At 45.1% G+C, this 16,723-nt stretch overlaps 1 protein-coding gene across 2 annotated transcripts in view; it reads left to right on the top strand.

Moving 5' to 3' along the window:
• The window catches only part of LOC129432417 (protein bicaudal D homolog 1), a 45,864-nt gene that overhangs the window by 17,855 nt on the left and 11,286 nt on the right, over positions 1-16,723 (top strand). For both annotated transcript variants that reach the window (XM_055190832.2, XM_055190830.2), the window contains exons 2-5: positions 11,033-11,245; positions 11,372-11,524; positions 13,014-13,487; positions 14,010-15,122. In XM_055190832.2, the coding sequence (XP_055046807.2) occupies positions 11,033-11,245; positions 11,372-11,524; positions 13,014-13,487; positions 14,010-15,122 (1,953 nt within the window). The remainder of the gene's footprint in view (positions 1-11,032; positions 11,246-11,371; positions 11,525-13,013; positions 13,488-14,009; positions 15,123-16,723) is intronic.

Below are 16,723 nucleotides of genomic sequence, written 5' to 3'. Positions count from 1 at the left end.
AGGGAGAGGTTATTATGTAAGTATAGGTGGCCATAAATCTGAGTGGACATCCATGACATGCGGAGTCCCGCAAGGCTCAATTCTAGCGCCACTCCTGTTCAACCTGTATATGCTCCCACTAAGCCAAATAATGAGAGAGAACAAAATTGCCTATCACAGTTATGCAGACGACACCCAGATCTACTTAGCTCTATCCCCTAATGATTACAGCCCCATTGACTCCCTGTGCAAATGCATTGATGAAGTTAACAGTTGGATGTGCCAAAACTTTCTTCAGTTAAACAAAGAGAAAACTGAAGTCATTGCGTTTGGAAACAAAAATGAAGTTCTCAAGGTGAATGCATACCTTGACGCTAGGGGTCAAACAACTAAAAATCAAGTCAGGAATCTTGGTGTGATTCTGGAGTCTGACCTTAGTTTCAGTAGTCATGTCAAAGCAATAACTAAATCAGCATACTATCATCTCAAAAATATCGCAAGAATTAGATGCTTTGTTTCCAGACAAGACTTAGAGAAACTTGTGCATGCTTTCATCACCAGCAGGGTGGATTATTGTAATGGCCTCCTCACTGGCCTTCCCAAAAAGACCATTAGACAGCTCCAGCTCATTCAGAACGCTGCTGCCAGGATTCTGAGCAGAACCAGAAAATATGAACATATCACACCGGTCCTCAGGTCTCTACACTGGCTACCAGTTACATTTAGGATTGATTTTAAAGTATTATTAATGGTATATAAATCACTCAGTGGACTAGGACCTAAATACATTGCTGATATGCTCATTGAATATAAACCCATCAGATCACTCTGATCATTAGGATCACATCAGCTAGAAATACCAAGGGTTCACTCAAAGCAAGGAGAGTCAGCTTTTAGCTATTATGCCAGTCGCAGCTGGAACCAGCTTCCAGAAGAGATCAGATGTGCTCCAACAGTAGCCACATTCAAATCCAGACTCAAAACACATCTGTTTAGCTATGCATTTACTGAATGAGCACTATGCTGCGTCCGAACTGATTGCACTATATTATATATGCACTATTTTAATTATTTTCTATTTCTCTTGTTTTTATTCTCATTTTTAACTGTTTTATACTTTTATTCCTGTTTTATTCTTTTTCACACATTTAAACAGTTTTTATTAAAATCACATTTATTTTCTTTTAATTGATATTTTAAATTCATGTATCTTTGATTTTTGTTTTCTCATTTCTATGTAAAGCACTTTGAATGACCTTTGTGTATGAAATGTGCTATACAAATAAACTTGCCTTGCCTTGCCTTGCCTTGCCTTGCCTAGCCTGTCTGCTCCCTGTGTCATGTTTTGGAGGTTCCTGTGTTGCATACATGTTCATCATGTTACTCCTCGTGTTTTTGTTTCCCATTTTATTATTAAATGTTATTTATTTTCTGAACTCCGCGTTTGCGTCCTCACTCTCCTCCCGAGTCATGACATAGACGCGGTAGACCACCACAGTGGGAGTTGACAATACATTGCTCCCTGGATTCACACCCAACCTTTTGCGCTGCTAACACAATACTCTACCACTGAGCTTTTCAGGAGCAGTAACGTATTTTCCGGACTATAAGTCCCTCCGAAGTATAAGTCGCATCACTCAAAAATGCGTTTTGAAGAGGAAAAACATATATAAGTCGCACTGGACTAAAAGTTGCGTTTATTTAGAAAATGATTTCACAAAAACCAAGCCGAAAAACAAAATTTAATCTGGAAAGGCAAGTTATTCAACTAAACAATAGCACAGAACGTCTCGGTTACATGTGTAACCCTCGTTCCCTGAAGGAAGGGAACGGAGACGTCACGTCGTGACCGACGAATTGGGAACCGCTTCGCGGGTGACCTATCTGCTTCGAGAAACCTTTAAAACGCCAATGAACTTGGCATGCAGATAATTGCATCTGCCGGCGCCGCCCCGCCGCACAGCTATTTAATGAGCGGCAGGTGCAGTTATCAAATCAGCTATTTTTTGCTGAGAAAGCTGGACAGAAGGAAAGGGTCCGGCCGATATCAGCAGTGGAACAGCAAACTGTGGCGACGGGACGTGACGTCTCCGTTCCCTTCCTTCAGGGAACGAGGGTTACATATGTAACCGAGACGTTCCCTTTCAGTCGGTCACTACGACGTCACGTCGTGACCGACGAATTGGGAATCCCTACCAAAGCGCCACTGAAGCTGACCCTTCCAGTGCCTGCATAAACCCTCCGACTCTCCTCTTTAAGGGAACGGAAATGGGGTTGAAGCAGAGGCCGGTCACTACTTGTTCCTTAACCCACGATAGTGACTAGGCGAACTGGGAAGCGAACTCGTCAGGCGGGACTAAGATCGCTGCGGAAGAAAAACCCTCTAGGGGTCTACCACTAAGGTGATGGATAAAAAGACACGAGGTCTATAAAAATACACTCTCTTAGCAACACTAGAGAGGCGCGGAACGAACTCCGCTAAGGGAAACGTGGTAAATCATAAACTTTCCACGGAAATACTCACAAAGAAACCACTAGGGGGCGCAATGTGGGCGCTAGCCTCACCCAGATAGTCAAGAATACATCTAGTGAGAGGCTGGCAGCCGATGCTCCGCAACATCAGTCACCAAGCGGTGGAAAAGACAAAAAACATTTTTTGTAACGTTTTTGCCTTAATGGCCTTCCATAATGGTGCGGTTTCTGCGCAGCCAAAAAGAAAGGCTCCAAGCCGACACAGGAGCCGTTCCTCGATGTTCTCACTGATCTGACGAGAGAACTCGAGAGGATACCGGCTCAACACGAACACTGTAGAATCTAGTGAACGTATTAGGTGTCACCCAGCCAGCAGCTCTACAAATATCTGAAAGCGAGGAACCACGAGCCAAAGCCCAAGATGAAGCCACGCTTCTGGTTGAATGGGCTGTCAAACAAAAAGGGCAAGGAATGCCCTGTTTCTCATATTTCAGGGCGATTGTGTCTACAATCCAATGAGACATCCTCTGTTTAGTGACAGCTTTCCCTTTCTGCTGACCACCGTATCAGACAAAGAGCTGTTCTGAGGTCCGAAAGCTTTGAGTGCGATCCACATACACACGTAGTGCACGTACAGAACATAACAAAGCCATAGCTGGGTCTGCCTCCGAAGGCAGCGCTTGAAAAGTCCACCACCCAATCTCTAAAGGGAGTGGTGGGAACTTTAGGCACGTAGCCCGGCCGGGGTCTCAGTTTAACGCTGGATTCAGCCGGCCCGAACTGAAGGCACGAATCGTTGACCGAAAATGCATGAAAATCCCCTATCCTTTTAATAGAAGCCAATGCGAGGAGCGTCAAAGTTTTCATAGTGAGAAACTTGACGCTCACCGTCAGCAGAGGCTCGAAAGGGCAGTGCTGAACTTTCAGCACCATGGACAGGTCCCAAGGAGGAATAGAGGGAGGCGCGAAGGATTCAGCCTCCGTGCCCCTGTTAAAAACCCAATGACCAGATCGTGCTGACCCACAGATCTACCGTCTATAGGTGCGTGATGCGCGGATATTGCCGCGATATCTACTTTAATAGTAGATGGTGACAGCCTCTTCTCCAAGCGGTGCTGGAGATATGAAAGCACAATACTGATCGAGCATTCTCGGGGGTCCTCTCGCTGAGAGGTACACCAAACAACAAACAGGTTCCATTTCAGCGTATACGCCTGTCTCATAGACGGGGTTCGCGCTGCAGCGATGGTGTTAGATACCGCCTGGGGTAAACCACCTAAAACCTCCGCGCCCCGTCCAAAGACCACACATGGGGGTTCCACAGATCGGGGCGAGGGTGCCATAATGTGCCAAGGAGTCAGCCAGGGAGGGACTGTCGCGAGGAGAGTGAACTCTGTAAAACCAATTCCTAGTTGTCCGGTACGGCGCAACTAATAGAATGCGCTCCTCGTCCTCCCTGACTTTGCACAGTGTCTGCGCAATAAAGCTTACTGGGGAAAAACCCCGCGGCCAGCTGTGTGCCAGTGCATCCACGCCGAGTGTTCCTTCGGATAATGAATAAAACAGGCGACAATGGGTTGTTTCTGAAGAAGCAAACAGATCTAACTGCGCTCTGCCGAAACATTTCCAAATCAGCTGAACCGACCGGGGGTGGAGTCGCCACTCGCCGGAGCGCGCTGCTCGTGAGAGCGCGACTGCCGCTGTGTTCAGCGACCCCGACATGTGAATGGCACGAAGAGACCTCAGATACTTCTGACTCCAGAGGAGGAGAGACGGGCGAGATGCGACAGGTGACGAGAGCGCAGACCGCCTTGGCGATAGATATACGCTACAGCCGCAGTGTTGTCGGTGCGCACTACATCTTAAGCATCAAATCACGTTGACGAAACGGACGAGCGCAAGATATACAGTGCACAGCTCGAGGCAATTTATGCTAATGTCGCTGGAATGTCGAACAGACCCCCGAAGCGACGAGCCCGCCGTACGTGGCTGCCCACCCCGTGGTAGAGGCATCTTTGCCAACAATAGCATGCCTGGAGACCTCTCAGTGGCACCCGCACCCTGAGAAACGCTGGGTCTGACCACGGGGTGAAAGTGTGACGGCATCTCGAAGTAATTATAATACTGTGAAAGCCGGTGAGCCACGCTCTCCTCGGGACTCGGTCATAAAGCCAACACTGAAGCGGTCTCATATGGAGCAGCCCGAGCGGTGTCACGGCCGCGGCTGCTGTCATATGCCCCAGAAGTTTCTAAACTTATTTCAGTGGAACCGCAACCCTGCCTTTAAATGTTGAGGCAAGCCAGAATTGACTGAACACGCGCTTCTATGAGACGTGTTGTTAAATCGACCAAATCCCGTTACTTTCCGAGAAAAGAGATTCTCTGCACGGGGCAAAGTTTACTCTTTCCCCAGTTGGCCTGAAGACCGAGACGAGCGAGGTGTTTAAGTACACGATCTATGTGTGTGCACAGCATCTGACGAAACTGAGCTATTATGAGCCAATACGCCAAAACTCAAACACCACTCTCTCTCTCAGGGGCTGCAGTGCGCCATCCGCAACTTTCATGAAGACACAGGGAGAGAGAGAGAGAGAGAGAGCCCGAACGGTGAGACTTTGTACTGATATGCCCTCCCCTCGAACACAAAGCGGAGAAACGGCCTGTGTTGGGGGAGTATGGAGACATGAAAGTACGCGTCCTTCAGGTTGAAGGCTGCGAACCAATCCTATGGGCGGATGCATTAAAATATGCTCCTCTGCGTAAACCTTTTGAACAGCATTCTGTGAATGTGAATTCTGTGAATTCTCGATTCAGTACGCGCAGATCTAGGATCGGACGCAACCCGCCACTCTTCTTGGGTACAATGAAGGGCTGTAAAGCCCCGAATTTATCTCGGCTGGAGGGACCGGCTGGATCACGTCCTTTCGCCAATAGGACAGCAATCTCCGCACGCAGTACGTGCGCATCGACAGCCTTCACCGTGGTGAAGCGAATGCCTGAATATTTGTAAGGTAGCCGGGCAAATTGAATGCGTAACCGAGACGGATCGTGCGTAAAAGCCAACGCGACGGGCTGGGAAGCTCTTCCCAGGCCCCCAGATACCGAGCGAGAGGAAATTACCGGCACGATGTGAGTACCCGTGGCGAGCGGAGACGGGGAACTCAACGACGCGTGCTCTTTGGCCGCATTGTGAGATGTGTGTAATGAAACACTCACCCGAAACCGCTGATGGATGCTGAGCAAAGGCTCCTTTGTAGATGTCCCGCTCGATACATCCGCTGGCGAAAGAGGAAAAGGAGAACTTAGGGTTTTGACCCCGTCCGAAACTCCTATATGCCTCCGGTGATCTGGACTCTGGAGGAAGAAGAGGAATTCGCTCTTTGAGGTTAGTGGGTGCCGATTGAAGTCGGCGGAACACAAAACGAAACCAAGGATTCCCCACCCGGCCCTCCTCCGGGGTGGGGGGGAGAATGATGCTTTCACCATCTCCTGAAGAGCGATCCTCTCCATCTTCAGATCGCCCGACTCAGAGTCGCTAAGTTTCATTTTCCACCTCTGTAGCAGGCTGAGTGGGCGGGTGTACTGCTTACGACAGGTTCCTCAGAGCTGCCGGGATAAAGGAACAAAAAAAGCCGTAGCAGGACGCCCTCGGCGAAAAGCAGACCAATATACTGACGTAACGGAGGGGGCAGCTAGGCTCCGACGTGGCATGATGCCTCAGTCTGCTCTAAAGCGGCCGATCATTGTTGGACACTCTCAGCCGCGTCGCCGAAATGGCTGGTCTAAAATTGAACATTTAGGACGATTATTAACGACCTACTTAATGCCCGCAAGACACAACCAGAGATGGCATTCCTGGACCACCGGGGGTGGGCATAGCACGTCCGGCGGCCTGTGGGGTGAACCCAGTCGCACGTAGCGCCAGGTCAGAGCCACACAGGATTTTTTAGTTGCCGGACCGTGACCTCACCTGTGCAGATCCTTTAGTGCCTTAGCCTGGCGGACCTGCATCACGCCATGGCGCGCACGGCAGAGGCCGCCTCTCACAAGCCCGTGGGTCTGTGAGGGGAGGGAGGCTGGTCTCTTGGAGCAGCAACCTTAGCGGCCCCGCCGTCAGGAGAGGTGAGAGGTGATGGCTGAACGATCGGTTCCGGGAGGAAAACGAGTTTTCCACGACCGTGTCAACCAACATGCACCCCGGGAAGAAAGGCACAGAAGGTCGGGGCTGTTCTTGCAGTCCTGAAGTGCCAATCATCTAGGCGGGACGGTGCGGTGGGGGAGGAGCTCTCCGCTCCACGCAGACCGTCTCCGCGCTCCCGAGCGTACATGGCCGCCACACGGGGTCGAGCACGGAAGCCCCTACCCAACCCGAAGGCGGGAGTGGGTCCGAGTCGGCGACCGAATAGACGACCCCCTCTCCGATGCTGTGACAGACATAGAATCCTCGTGAGGACTGAAAGAGGACGAGAGCGCGTAGAACACGCGCCACCCGTCTCTTACGGCACCTCTGGCTGTGGATGGGGGTGCTGAGAGTCACTGGACGAACCAGCTAACCGATTCAGCACCGTTTATACGGAGATAAGCTTTCCGGAGTTTTGCCACCGCACCTTTAACGGGGCTCCGCAACGGAAAAACGGGGGTAACGTTCCCGGAGGTACGAAACCCGTCTCCGCCATCCAAGAGGTTCATGCTCTCTTAGGAGTATGAACCCTCCACGATCGCAGCCTCAGCATGCACTCTTGCGCACGAGAGAAAACGATCGTGGCCACCCGGGGACCCATACATTTGCCGCATCCAGAAACACGGACAGAAAGACATCTTTAAAAAGACGCTCCCGTCTCAGTGCAAGTGAAATGCTGTCTTTAATAAGACGCAGAACACCGCAATACTCTTTTAGAGGAAATACTCTTTTAATGTGCTGATGTTGATGAAGCACACAGGGGAACGGCTACGCACACACTCAACTAAGAGTGAGAAAAAAGTCAAAAAATTAAAAAGAGAGGTGGAACACCCGCGAGCCTCCGCTGAAATGCCTTTGCCCAACCAAATCGAACACGCAGAGTTCTCCAAAGAGCAGAGAGTAGCTTCTCGTGAGCAGTCAGTCTGCCAGCTTTCGAAGCTAAAAAGCTGATTTGATAACTGCACCTGCCGCTCATTAAATAGCTGTGCGGCGGGGCGGCGCCGGCAGATGCAATTATCTGCATGCCAAGTTCATTGGCGTTTTAAAGGTTTCTCGAAGCAGATAGGTCACCCGCGAAGCGGTTCCCAATTCGTCGGTCACGACGTGACGTCGTAGTGACCGACTGAAAGGGAACAGCAGGCCGAATAGGTGTCCGTACGTTAACGTAATACAAATTGTTATTTACACGATACACAATAGCATACTGAACATACCTGAGAGGCTGAATATGCTAAATTAACACAACAAGCCAAATCAAGTTCAAAAAGGTCCCAAAGTCATTCCACATCACTGAATCCATTGAATTACATAAATACAGGAGCAGCATAGAGCGGACTCTCGCAGCTGTAGACGGTAATGGTTTCTCTTGGTTAATATAAAATAATTTCAACGTATAAGTCGCACTTGACTATAAGTTCCAGTACCCACCAAACTATGAAAAAAGTGCAACTTACAGTCCGGAAAATATGGTAATTCCTAACTTGATATTCCTAACTTGATAATATATTGTTATCTGTTGGCTGATTTCCTGACCTCTCCAATTGTGCAATTGAATTTCCAGCTTAATAGAAAACTCCAGTGCTACTAGCGCATAGGGCTGTTCCGAATACCATTTTTTGAGCTTCGAAGCTCTAGTAGAAATCAAATCGAATATTCGAAGCTTCGGAAGGAGGGGCTAAACATATTTTTCTCTTTAATAAAGGCAGGAATCTGTGTGTGTGTGTGTGTGTGTGTGTGTGTGTGTGTGTGTGTGTGTGTGTGCGCGCGTGTGTGTGTGTGTCTGGCTGTCTACAGTTTTATTATGTGGCGGATGTGTTGCTGCGGACCCAAGGCAGTGTAGTGCCTTTATTTCGTGCAATATGGACATGTGACACGTTTAGAATTAATAAACTTTAAAAATACTACAGAACAGTGCAAGCCGGAAGCGGCGTGCCTGTCACGCGTCCTGCGAGAACAGCATTTGTGAAACAAAACACAAGAGCAATACTTTTAATAAGGTAGCCTAACATTTTTCTAACAAACAAACATTCCCGTATCAGAAATTAACAGCACAGTAATTATTGACATCGTAAAGGGTAGGCCATTTAAATAAAACAACGAAAATAAATGAACGAAGTTCAACAAACTGTAATAAAACGGTGGCATACTTTCAAAATCAAGTTTATTTATAACACTTACCCCATCCAATATGTTTTTTTTCATCAGTAGAACAATAAAGAAGATATTTTGCAGAAACCCCAGTGCTCCGATCAAGTCAAGTCAACCGATTCGCACACTTTAAGAGCTAAAGCATATGAAGAGTTTGGTTCCAAAACGTGATAAACGCCATTTTTGAAAAAAATGAGTTACTGCCAAAATCAGCATTATATCAGGTCAGTAGTTAAAAGTAAATTCTTACTTTTACACAAAATCCAATATCCGCCGTGTTATTCTGTCATCTTTTCTCCCTTTTTTCCCAAAATGCGATAAACGCCACTCCCCCTTTTTTACAGAACGCAATAATCCCACAGCGCACCATTCACGCAATGTAAACAAACATGGCGGCGCGCTGAGTACACAGAATCCTAGTTTTCCTCATCTACTTTTTACTTCGTGATCAACAAACAAAACAAAATAATACTTTAATTGCATTGCTAAACCTGTGATGGTTTTCTGTGATGGGAAAGAAACGTAAGCCATCAACATCTAATATTTTCCCTGAGAGGAACTCGGGAGACGGGTGCTTGTTCTCCAGACAGCATCAAGCTTCTCATGCTAACACATTGACCCCAGAGGATCTTATGAAAAACTTTCCATAATTTTACTCAAAGTCAACGAAAATCGAGCAGGACCAAAAACATTTTACAGCTGATCGCTGTGAAAGACGTTAAGCGAAGACGTCAAGTAACCGCATTGACAGGGTTCTTAATATGACAAAGTAAGTGTTTTGATTAATAACATTAATGTTTATATTTTTAATTAGTGTGTACAACTAGTCAACTAAATAAATATAAAATGGCAAAGATGAATGCACATTTATATAGGCTATTGATTCAATAGATTTATAGCATTTTGTATAAAAACTTGTCATGGATTTATTGCATTTTGTGGAAAAAATAATCAGTTTTTATAATAAATCTTTGAAAATCAAGTTATGGATTTGAATTTTTTATGTTTTTATAACCTAAAGATGCTGTGTGAAAGTTTGTAACAGAAAATAGTTGTTTTCATCTGGTCACTTTCTTGGTATAGAAAACACGTTTTTACCAAAATTTGTCAAAATGGATTTATTGCGTTTTGGAACCAAACTCTTCATATATATCCAATACAACAGTAATCCCCCATAACTCCGTGTGACATATTGTATTGACGTCTTGTGAAGCAAATCAATCAGTTTTTGCAAGAAACTGAACGTTATTTACAACACTATTAGCGTGAATGCCAAAGCAGGAAGTGCGTTTTACGTTTGAGGCGATCTCTTCCACTGGTGTGCGTTTGGTGGCTGTTGGCTATGGATGTTGGTCTCTCTGCGCCACCTATAGAGCGGGAGCGTGAAGCGCACTTCCTGCTTGGCAAAAGCTCTGCATTAATGCTGTAAAATATTTATATATATATATATATATATATATATATATATATATATATATATATATATTCGAATCTCAAAACTGAAAATCGAATGTCAACCCACGGAACGAATATTCGAATATTCTGGTCCAGCTCTACTAGCGCCTGGGTATGAATGGGTTAATCAGTCTCCATCCATGCTTGGATAACACTTTCGAGTGAGCAATACCATTTCACTTCATCTTTGAAAGTGACACACTGTGACATTGAGGGAGGAAGGTGTGTTTTTCCACAGTGATGTGGAAATTCAGCTGATATAGAGATACTACAGATATTCCACCTACTTTTATGGTCTTGAATGTCATTATCTCATGATGTTCTGCTCCATAAGTCAGTGATTTTCATCTCTCACCTTTCATACCTGAAGTGTTAAGCTCATATACACCTTCCAATTGATTTTTCACACTATGAGATTCTGCTCTCCTTCTTCACTAAGCGCTGTATTGATTATCTTCGCGTCTTATGCGAAATCCCCATCACTTCTTATTCCAGTCCCGCATGCCAGATTACGGCTAATATTCTCAGAATCTCACCTCACGTTACGAAGGCACCAAATTGGTGTCATCTTCAATGTACTGCTTTGCTTTTTCGCACACTTTATGATGTAACTTTGGTTATTATCTGCCATTTTGCAGACCATGATCCATTTTGCATGTTCATTTTGTTAGTATAGACCAGGGGTCACCAACGTGGTGACTTGTAATTGGAGGGTATGCATGGTATGCGAATAAGGCTTCCTCACCTGAATGTTTTGCTCAATGCTTTACTTTCTCTCTTTCTTTCTCTCTTCACAAGGCTTTCAGCCAGGCGTACACCACCCAAAAGAAGGTGGCTGAAGATGGGGAGAACAACGAGGAGACGTTGTTGCAGGAGTCGGCCACTAAAGAGGCGTACTACATGGGCCGCCTTCTGGAGCAACAGGCCGTGTTGAAGAGCAGCCAATCGCAGGCATCCTGTACGAAGGCTGAGAACGAGAGACTCACGGATATCTTACAGGAACTCAGAGAGGTCTGAATTTGTATTTGCCTACAAAAGCCAAACATTTGATTATTTTCATAGCTCTGAAAAGCTTGGACGATGAAATCAGACGTACCTTTAAATTGTTGGTTCTTTCTCTGTTTCTGTCTCTCTCAGAGGAATGATATGTTAGAGCTGCAGAGGAGCCGCATGAGAGAGGAGATCAGAGAGTATAAATTCAGAGAGGGCAGAATGCTGCAGGACTACACAGAACTAGAAGAGGAGAACATCTCTTTACAGAAACTGGTGTCCACACTTAAACAGAATCAGGTACAGGCACACGCAATTCATCTGAAAGCGTTCCCTGCATTTACATTGAAGGCAGTTCAACAGTATCGGTCCTCATTACAATAAACAAATCTGTTATCTGTGACTGACACGTCCACAGTTTGCAGCCATTTTTATTTTCCCCATTCATCTAAAGTAAAATAACCATTGTTAAATATCATACGTGTGAACCGATGACTATTTTTGTTATTCCTTTTTAATTCATTTATATTTTTCCTAGATTATAAAATAATAGTAAACTCATCAAAATTATAGAATAACACAAATGTTATTACAGGAATTATGTAGTTAAAGGTGGAATACGTAGAATTTTTACCACTAGATGGCGCCAAAACACAATAACATCAAATTACGTTGTTAAATGACGCTCTGAAGCAACGTGGAATTATGGGATTTGTAGTTTTTAACTCAACCGCTGATGGCCATCAATCAGACATGAACGAGAAATCACGTTGACGGATAAGGTAATCAAGTATTATAAATGTTGCGTTTGATGACCTCGTTTATTTCATTGTGTAAGTTTATATGTGATGTTCAAAACGAAATTGTTAGTCATAGATGTTACAGTATTAGTCCAAATTTGATGGTTAGCACAGCACAGAATTAAGTTTTCAACTTACAATCTACAATGATTTTTCACATGATGTATTGACAGTACAAATCTTATTGTGAAGTGTTAATCACACAAACACATTTTATTATACCAAATACACAAAATAATGTTGTTTTTTAGCAATGAAATTGAACCGTTAGTAAATCTGGCCCATAGTCAGGTATCAAACAAAGCAGACATAGTACAAATCAACTTACAGCAAACATGAATATACATAAGAGAAAATATACATAACACTAGGCATATCAGGGGTGGTAATAATAAAAGCTCAAAAATTAGGTTAATATCCTAAAATATTTGTTAAACCTCTTTGCAGATCGACACTTAGAGGACTTTGCTGCAATATCGTTGTTGCGTTTTGCCAACAAAGCAGCATTTCTGAATGGCCTGATATTAATTATGTTCTTAGTTTGTCACACCACAGAAAATGGGTTATTAACCAGCCATCCAAATTTGAATGAAAATAAAATAAGTTATCAAAATCTTAAGAAAACAGGATTCTTTGCTCTTTAGCAATAGGGGCGTGTCCGTTGTTGGCACTGATACAAAAAACGCTAAAACCTAAATGGATGATTGTGATTGTGTTAAAGGCGGGCTCATGCTCGGTGGCTCTGTTGCATCTTCAAGCCACCCTCTTAACCCCACCCCTAAAAAGTAACCCCCGAAATGAGGAAACTGTTTAATGGTATAACTCAACGATTCAGTACTAAATAGTTCACAGGCTTTTTTACGTGTTTCAGCCATACATTTCTTACATTTATACTGCGTTTAGAAACAATTTTCAGAAGTGAAAATTGTTATTTGTTGTTCGTGTTCACGATAGTTTGCAAGTAAATTCTTCTGCCTCTTTTGTTTTAGGTTGAGTATGAAGGCTTAAAGCATGAGATCAAAGTTTTAGAGGAGGAGACAGCCCTGCTTAACAGCCAATTAGAAGACGCCCTGCGCTTGAAGGAAATCTCTGAGAGCCAGTTGGAGGAAGCCCTGGATGCCCTAAAAAACGAGCGAGAGCAGAAAAAAATTCTGAGGAAGGAATTAGCACATCACCTCACCGTCTGTGACGGGGCCTTTAGTTCGGGCTGCGTTCATCTGATCGCTTTGAGCTCAGCGCCACCTAGCGGCAGCGCCACCCCGACGGCTGCGACCTCGCCCAGCAGTGAAGATGGCAGCAAGTGCTACGGGCATCTGATGCAGGGCGCGACGGGTTCGGTTCTCAACCGGCTGAACGGCGACTTCAGGTCGACAGGTTTGAGGAAGAGCGAAATTTTGACCCCTGACCTCTACAGTGAACTCAACGGCCCAGAGATCCAAAAACTCAAACAACAGCTGCAGCAGGTCAGTGAGAAGGGGCGGGGTTATGTGTCAGCCACACCCACTTGCTAAATATATATACACCTATGTGCATGCATTTAGTTTTATCACTTTTTTATGTCACTTGATCTTTATTAGTATTTATAAGCATGTTTTATTGCTAAACTGTAATGAAGCAGTGCTGCATTGGTTTAGGCGTTGTTCTGTTTACAGTCGGATACTGCAGTGTCGCAGGATGAAATATGAGACCGACACACACACACACACACACACACAAACACAAACACACTAATGGGCCAATGCTGCTGCTTTATTTTTATCCTTTCTGTTTTTACACTATTATATGTTTTAACAATTACTTTATTTAAATCTGAAAACATTTAATTGTATATAAATATTACAATATGAGATAAGCTCCCTCACCAAACCTACCAGCTTCATAAACAAGTCAAGTAATTGACCGGCTAGATTTTACTCTTAATTGTCTACCAGCATCAGCACAAACCAGTCTAGACTGTCCATCATTAGGTTGTTTATATGTTGCAGGTGGAGAGAGAAAGATCATCTCTGGTAAACAGTTTGCAGGAGTCACAGACACTCCTCCGTCACACACAGGGAGCTCTTACAGAACAACACGAAAGGGCCAATCGCCTGGGGGAGCGATTCCGAAAACTCCTCCGCCAACGCAGCAGCAAAGAAAAAGATGATGAGCAGGATGAAGAAGTGACCACGTGTGTCCCCGGGGACCAGGAGGGGCCCAGTCTGGAGTTGTTGCAGTGCAAGTACAGGGTCGCAGTGACGGAGGTTGTTGGGCTAAATGCGGAGCTTAAGGAGGTAAAAGAAAGATATAACGAATCTGTTGAAGCCAGAGTGCGGGTAGAGGAACAGGGACAGGCTCAGCTGCAGGCGTTGGAGACTCAGGTGGCTCAACTGGAACGCAGCTGCAGGGAGAGCCGGGATAAAGTGGTCAGTCTGGAACGTGAGCTGCAGGCAGCCAAAAGCACGGCTTTGGAGACCCATGGAATTCTGGGAACGGCCCAAGATGAGTTGGCAACGTTCAGCGAGGAGTTAGCCCAACTTTACCACCACGTCTGCCTGTGCAACAACGAGACACCCAACCGCGTTACGCTGGAATATTATCGGCAGGGCAGGACCCCCACGCGCATTTCCACCGCTGGCCTCAAGGGCCAAGATGATCACCGGGTGCTTTTGACGCCACGCCTGGCGCGCCGATTAGCGGCCATTAACGCCGCAACGTCCGAGTCGCGTAGCCCATCTGACTCGCCATCCAAAGAGCCTCACACTGCTGAGCAGAGCCCGGTGCGTACGCCGCTGGGTTCGCCCGTCGTTAGTGCCTCCTCATCTTCGTCATCTTCATCCCCAGCACCCGAGTTGGCCACGGGTACCGACCCACGACGTGAACCAACCAACATCTACCATCTCAATGCCATCATTCGCGACCAAATCCAGCATCTTCAGAAAGCGGTGGACCGGTCGCTTCAGCTGTCCCGTCAGCGTGCAGCCGCCAGCGAGCTCGCCCCGTTGATGGACAAGGATAAGGAGGCCTGCATGGAGGAGATTCTGAAACTCAAAGCGCTTTTGAACGCAAAGAGGGAGCAGGTCGCAACCTTACGCCTTGTGCTCAAAGCCAACAAGCAGGTAGGATAATCAGCTCTATTTATTACCCAGCAATCTATCGATCTCTATGTAGACTAAGTGTATTGACTGTTAAAGCGTAACCATGGGAGCTCTTTTGCTGAGTGACTTCTCTGCTTTCTCATTAGCGTTGCTCTTTAGATGTTTCTTTTCCTGGTAAAACCTTTTTGGGTTTCTCTTCAAGTCGCTGGCTTTTCCCAATTAGTCGCTATTACCAGACATTTATGAACATTCACATTAGAGGAATAGTCTACTCATTTTCAATATTAAAATATGTTATTACCTTAACTAAGAATTGTTGATACATCCCTCTATCATCTGTGTGCGTGCACGTAAGCACTGGAGCGCGCTGCGACGCTTCGATAGCATTTAGCTTAGCCCCATTCATTCAATGGTACCATTTAGAGATAAAGTTAGAAGTGACCAAACACATCAACGTTTTTCCTATTTAAGACGAGTAGTTATACGAGCAAGTTTGGTGGTACAAAATAAAACGTAGTGCTTTTCTAAGCGGATTTAAATGAGGAGCTACATGTTATGGCGTAATAGCACTTTTGGGAGTACTTCGTGCTATTACGCCATAAAATATAGTTCCTCTTTTAAATCCACTTAGAAAAGCGATACGTTTTATTTTGTACCACCAAACTTGCTCGTATAACTACTCGTCTTAAATAGGAAAAACTTTGATGTGTTTGGTCACTTCTAACTTTATCTCTGATTGGTACCATTGAATGAATGGGGCAACGCTAAATGCTATCGAAGCGTCGCAGCGCGCTCCAGCGCTTACGTGCACGCACACAGATGATAGAGGGATGTATCAACAATTCTTAGTTAAGGTAATAACATATTTTAATATTGAAAATGAGTAGACTATTCCTTTAAGTCTGGCTCACTTTGCATGTGACATGTTCATTGACAGACATGTAAAGCAACCAAAAAAAAGACAACAGAGCCAATGATGTAGTCGGTAGTGCTCCGGCATACAGTGCAGATGTACTTTCAGCGGCCGGTTCTGTCCACCCTATACTTCCCTCTCCCCTCATTACATTAATATCTATCAAATAAAGGCAAAACATTTTTTGACAGGCACTGACAAGTCCTGTTTTGCTCGTGGGTATCTAGTATAGTTGCCACTCAATAAATTAAAAGTCGGTGGCCAGCAAGATTCATGCATTTTGATTAAAAGTGACAGTTTTATTTGCTGGATCTTTGTTCTCGTGATATAAGCGTGAGATGATTAATAGATGTTACAATTTATAGATCACATACAAGACAACTGTGGTGTGTTGTACCGGCCGGGCCGCAGTGTAATTACTGTATCCATTATTGTGTCCAACACATAGAACATAAGTACAGTTAAAGTCCAGTTGACTGTGTCGGTTTCCTGAATGAAGTGCAATAGAGTTGCATTATGCATTTAAAAAGATGTTCCTATATTAGACATTTAAACCGGAGCAATTACCCTCAGAATATATCCCGTGAATCAATATCAGCATATTAAACAGGACTCTTATTACACTGCAGAATGAATGACGTAGTATTTTTGTCTTGCTTTCAAGCATATAAAGTTGATGGTTAAAACAGGTAAAAAATATTTGACTGTG

The sequence above is a fragment of the Misgurnus anguillicaudatus genome, chromosome 1, assembly GCF_027580225.2.
Source record: "Misgurnus anguillicaudatus chromosome 1, ASM2758022v2, whole genome shotgun sequence".
Classification (NCBI taxonomy): domain Eukaryota; kingdom Metazoa; phylum Chordata; class Actinopteri; order Cypriniformes; family Cobitidae; genus Misgurnus; species Misgurnus anguillicaudatus.
The sequence above is the reverse complement of the archived record's forward strand: the minus strand, read 5'-3'. Positions and strand labels throughout refer to the sequence as shown.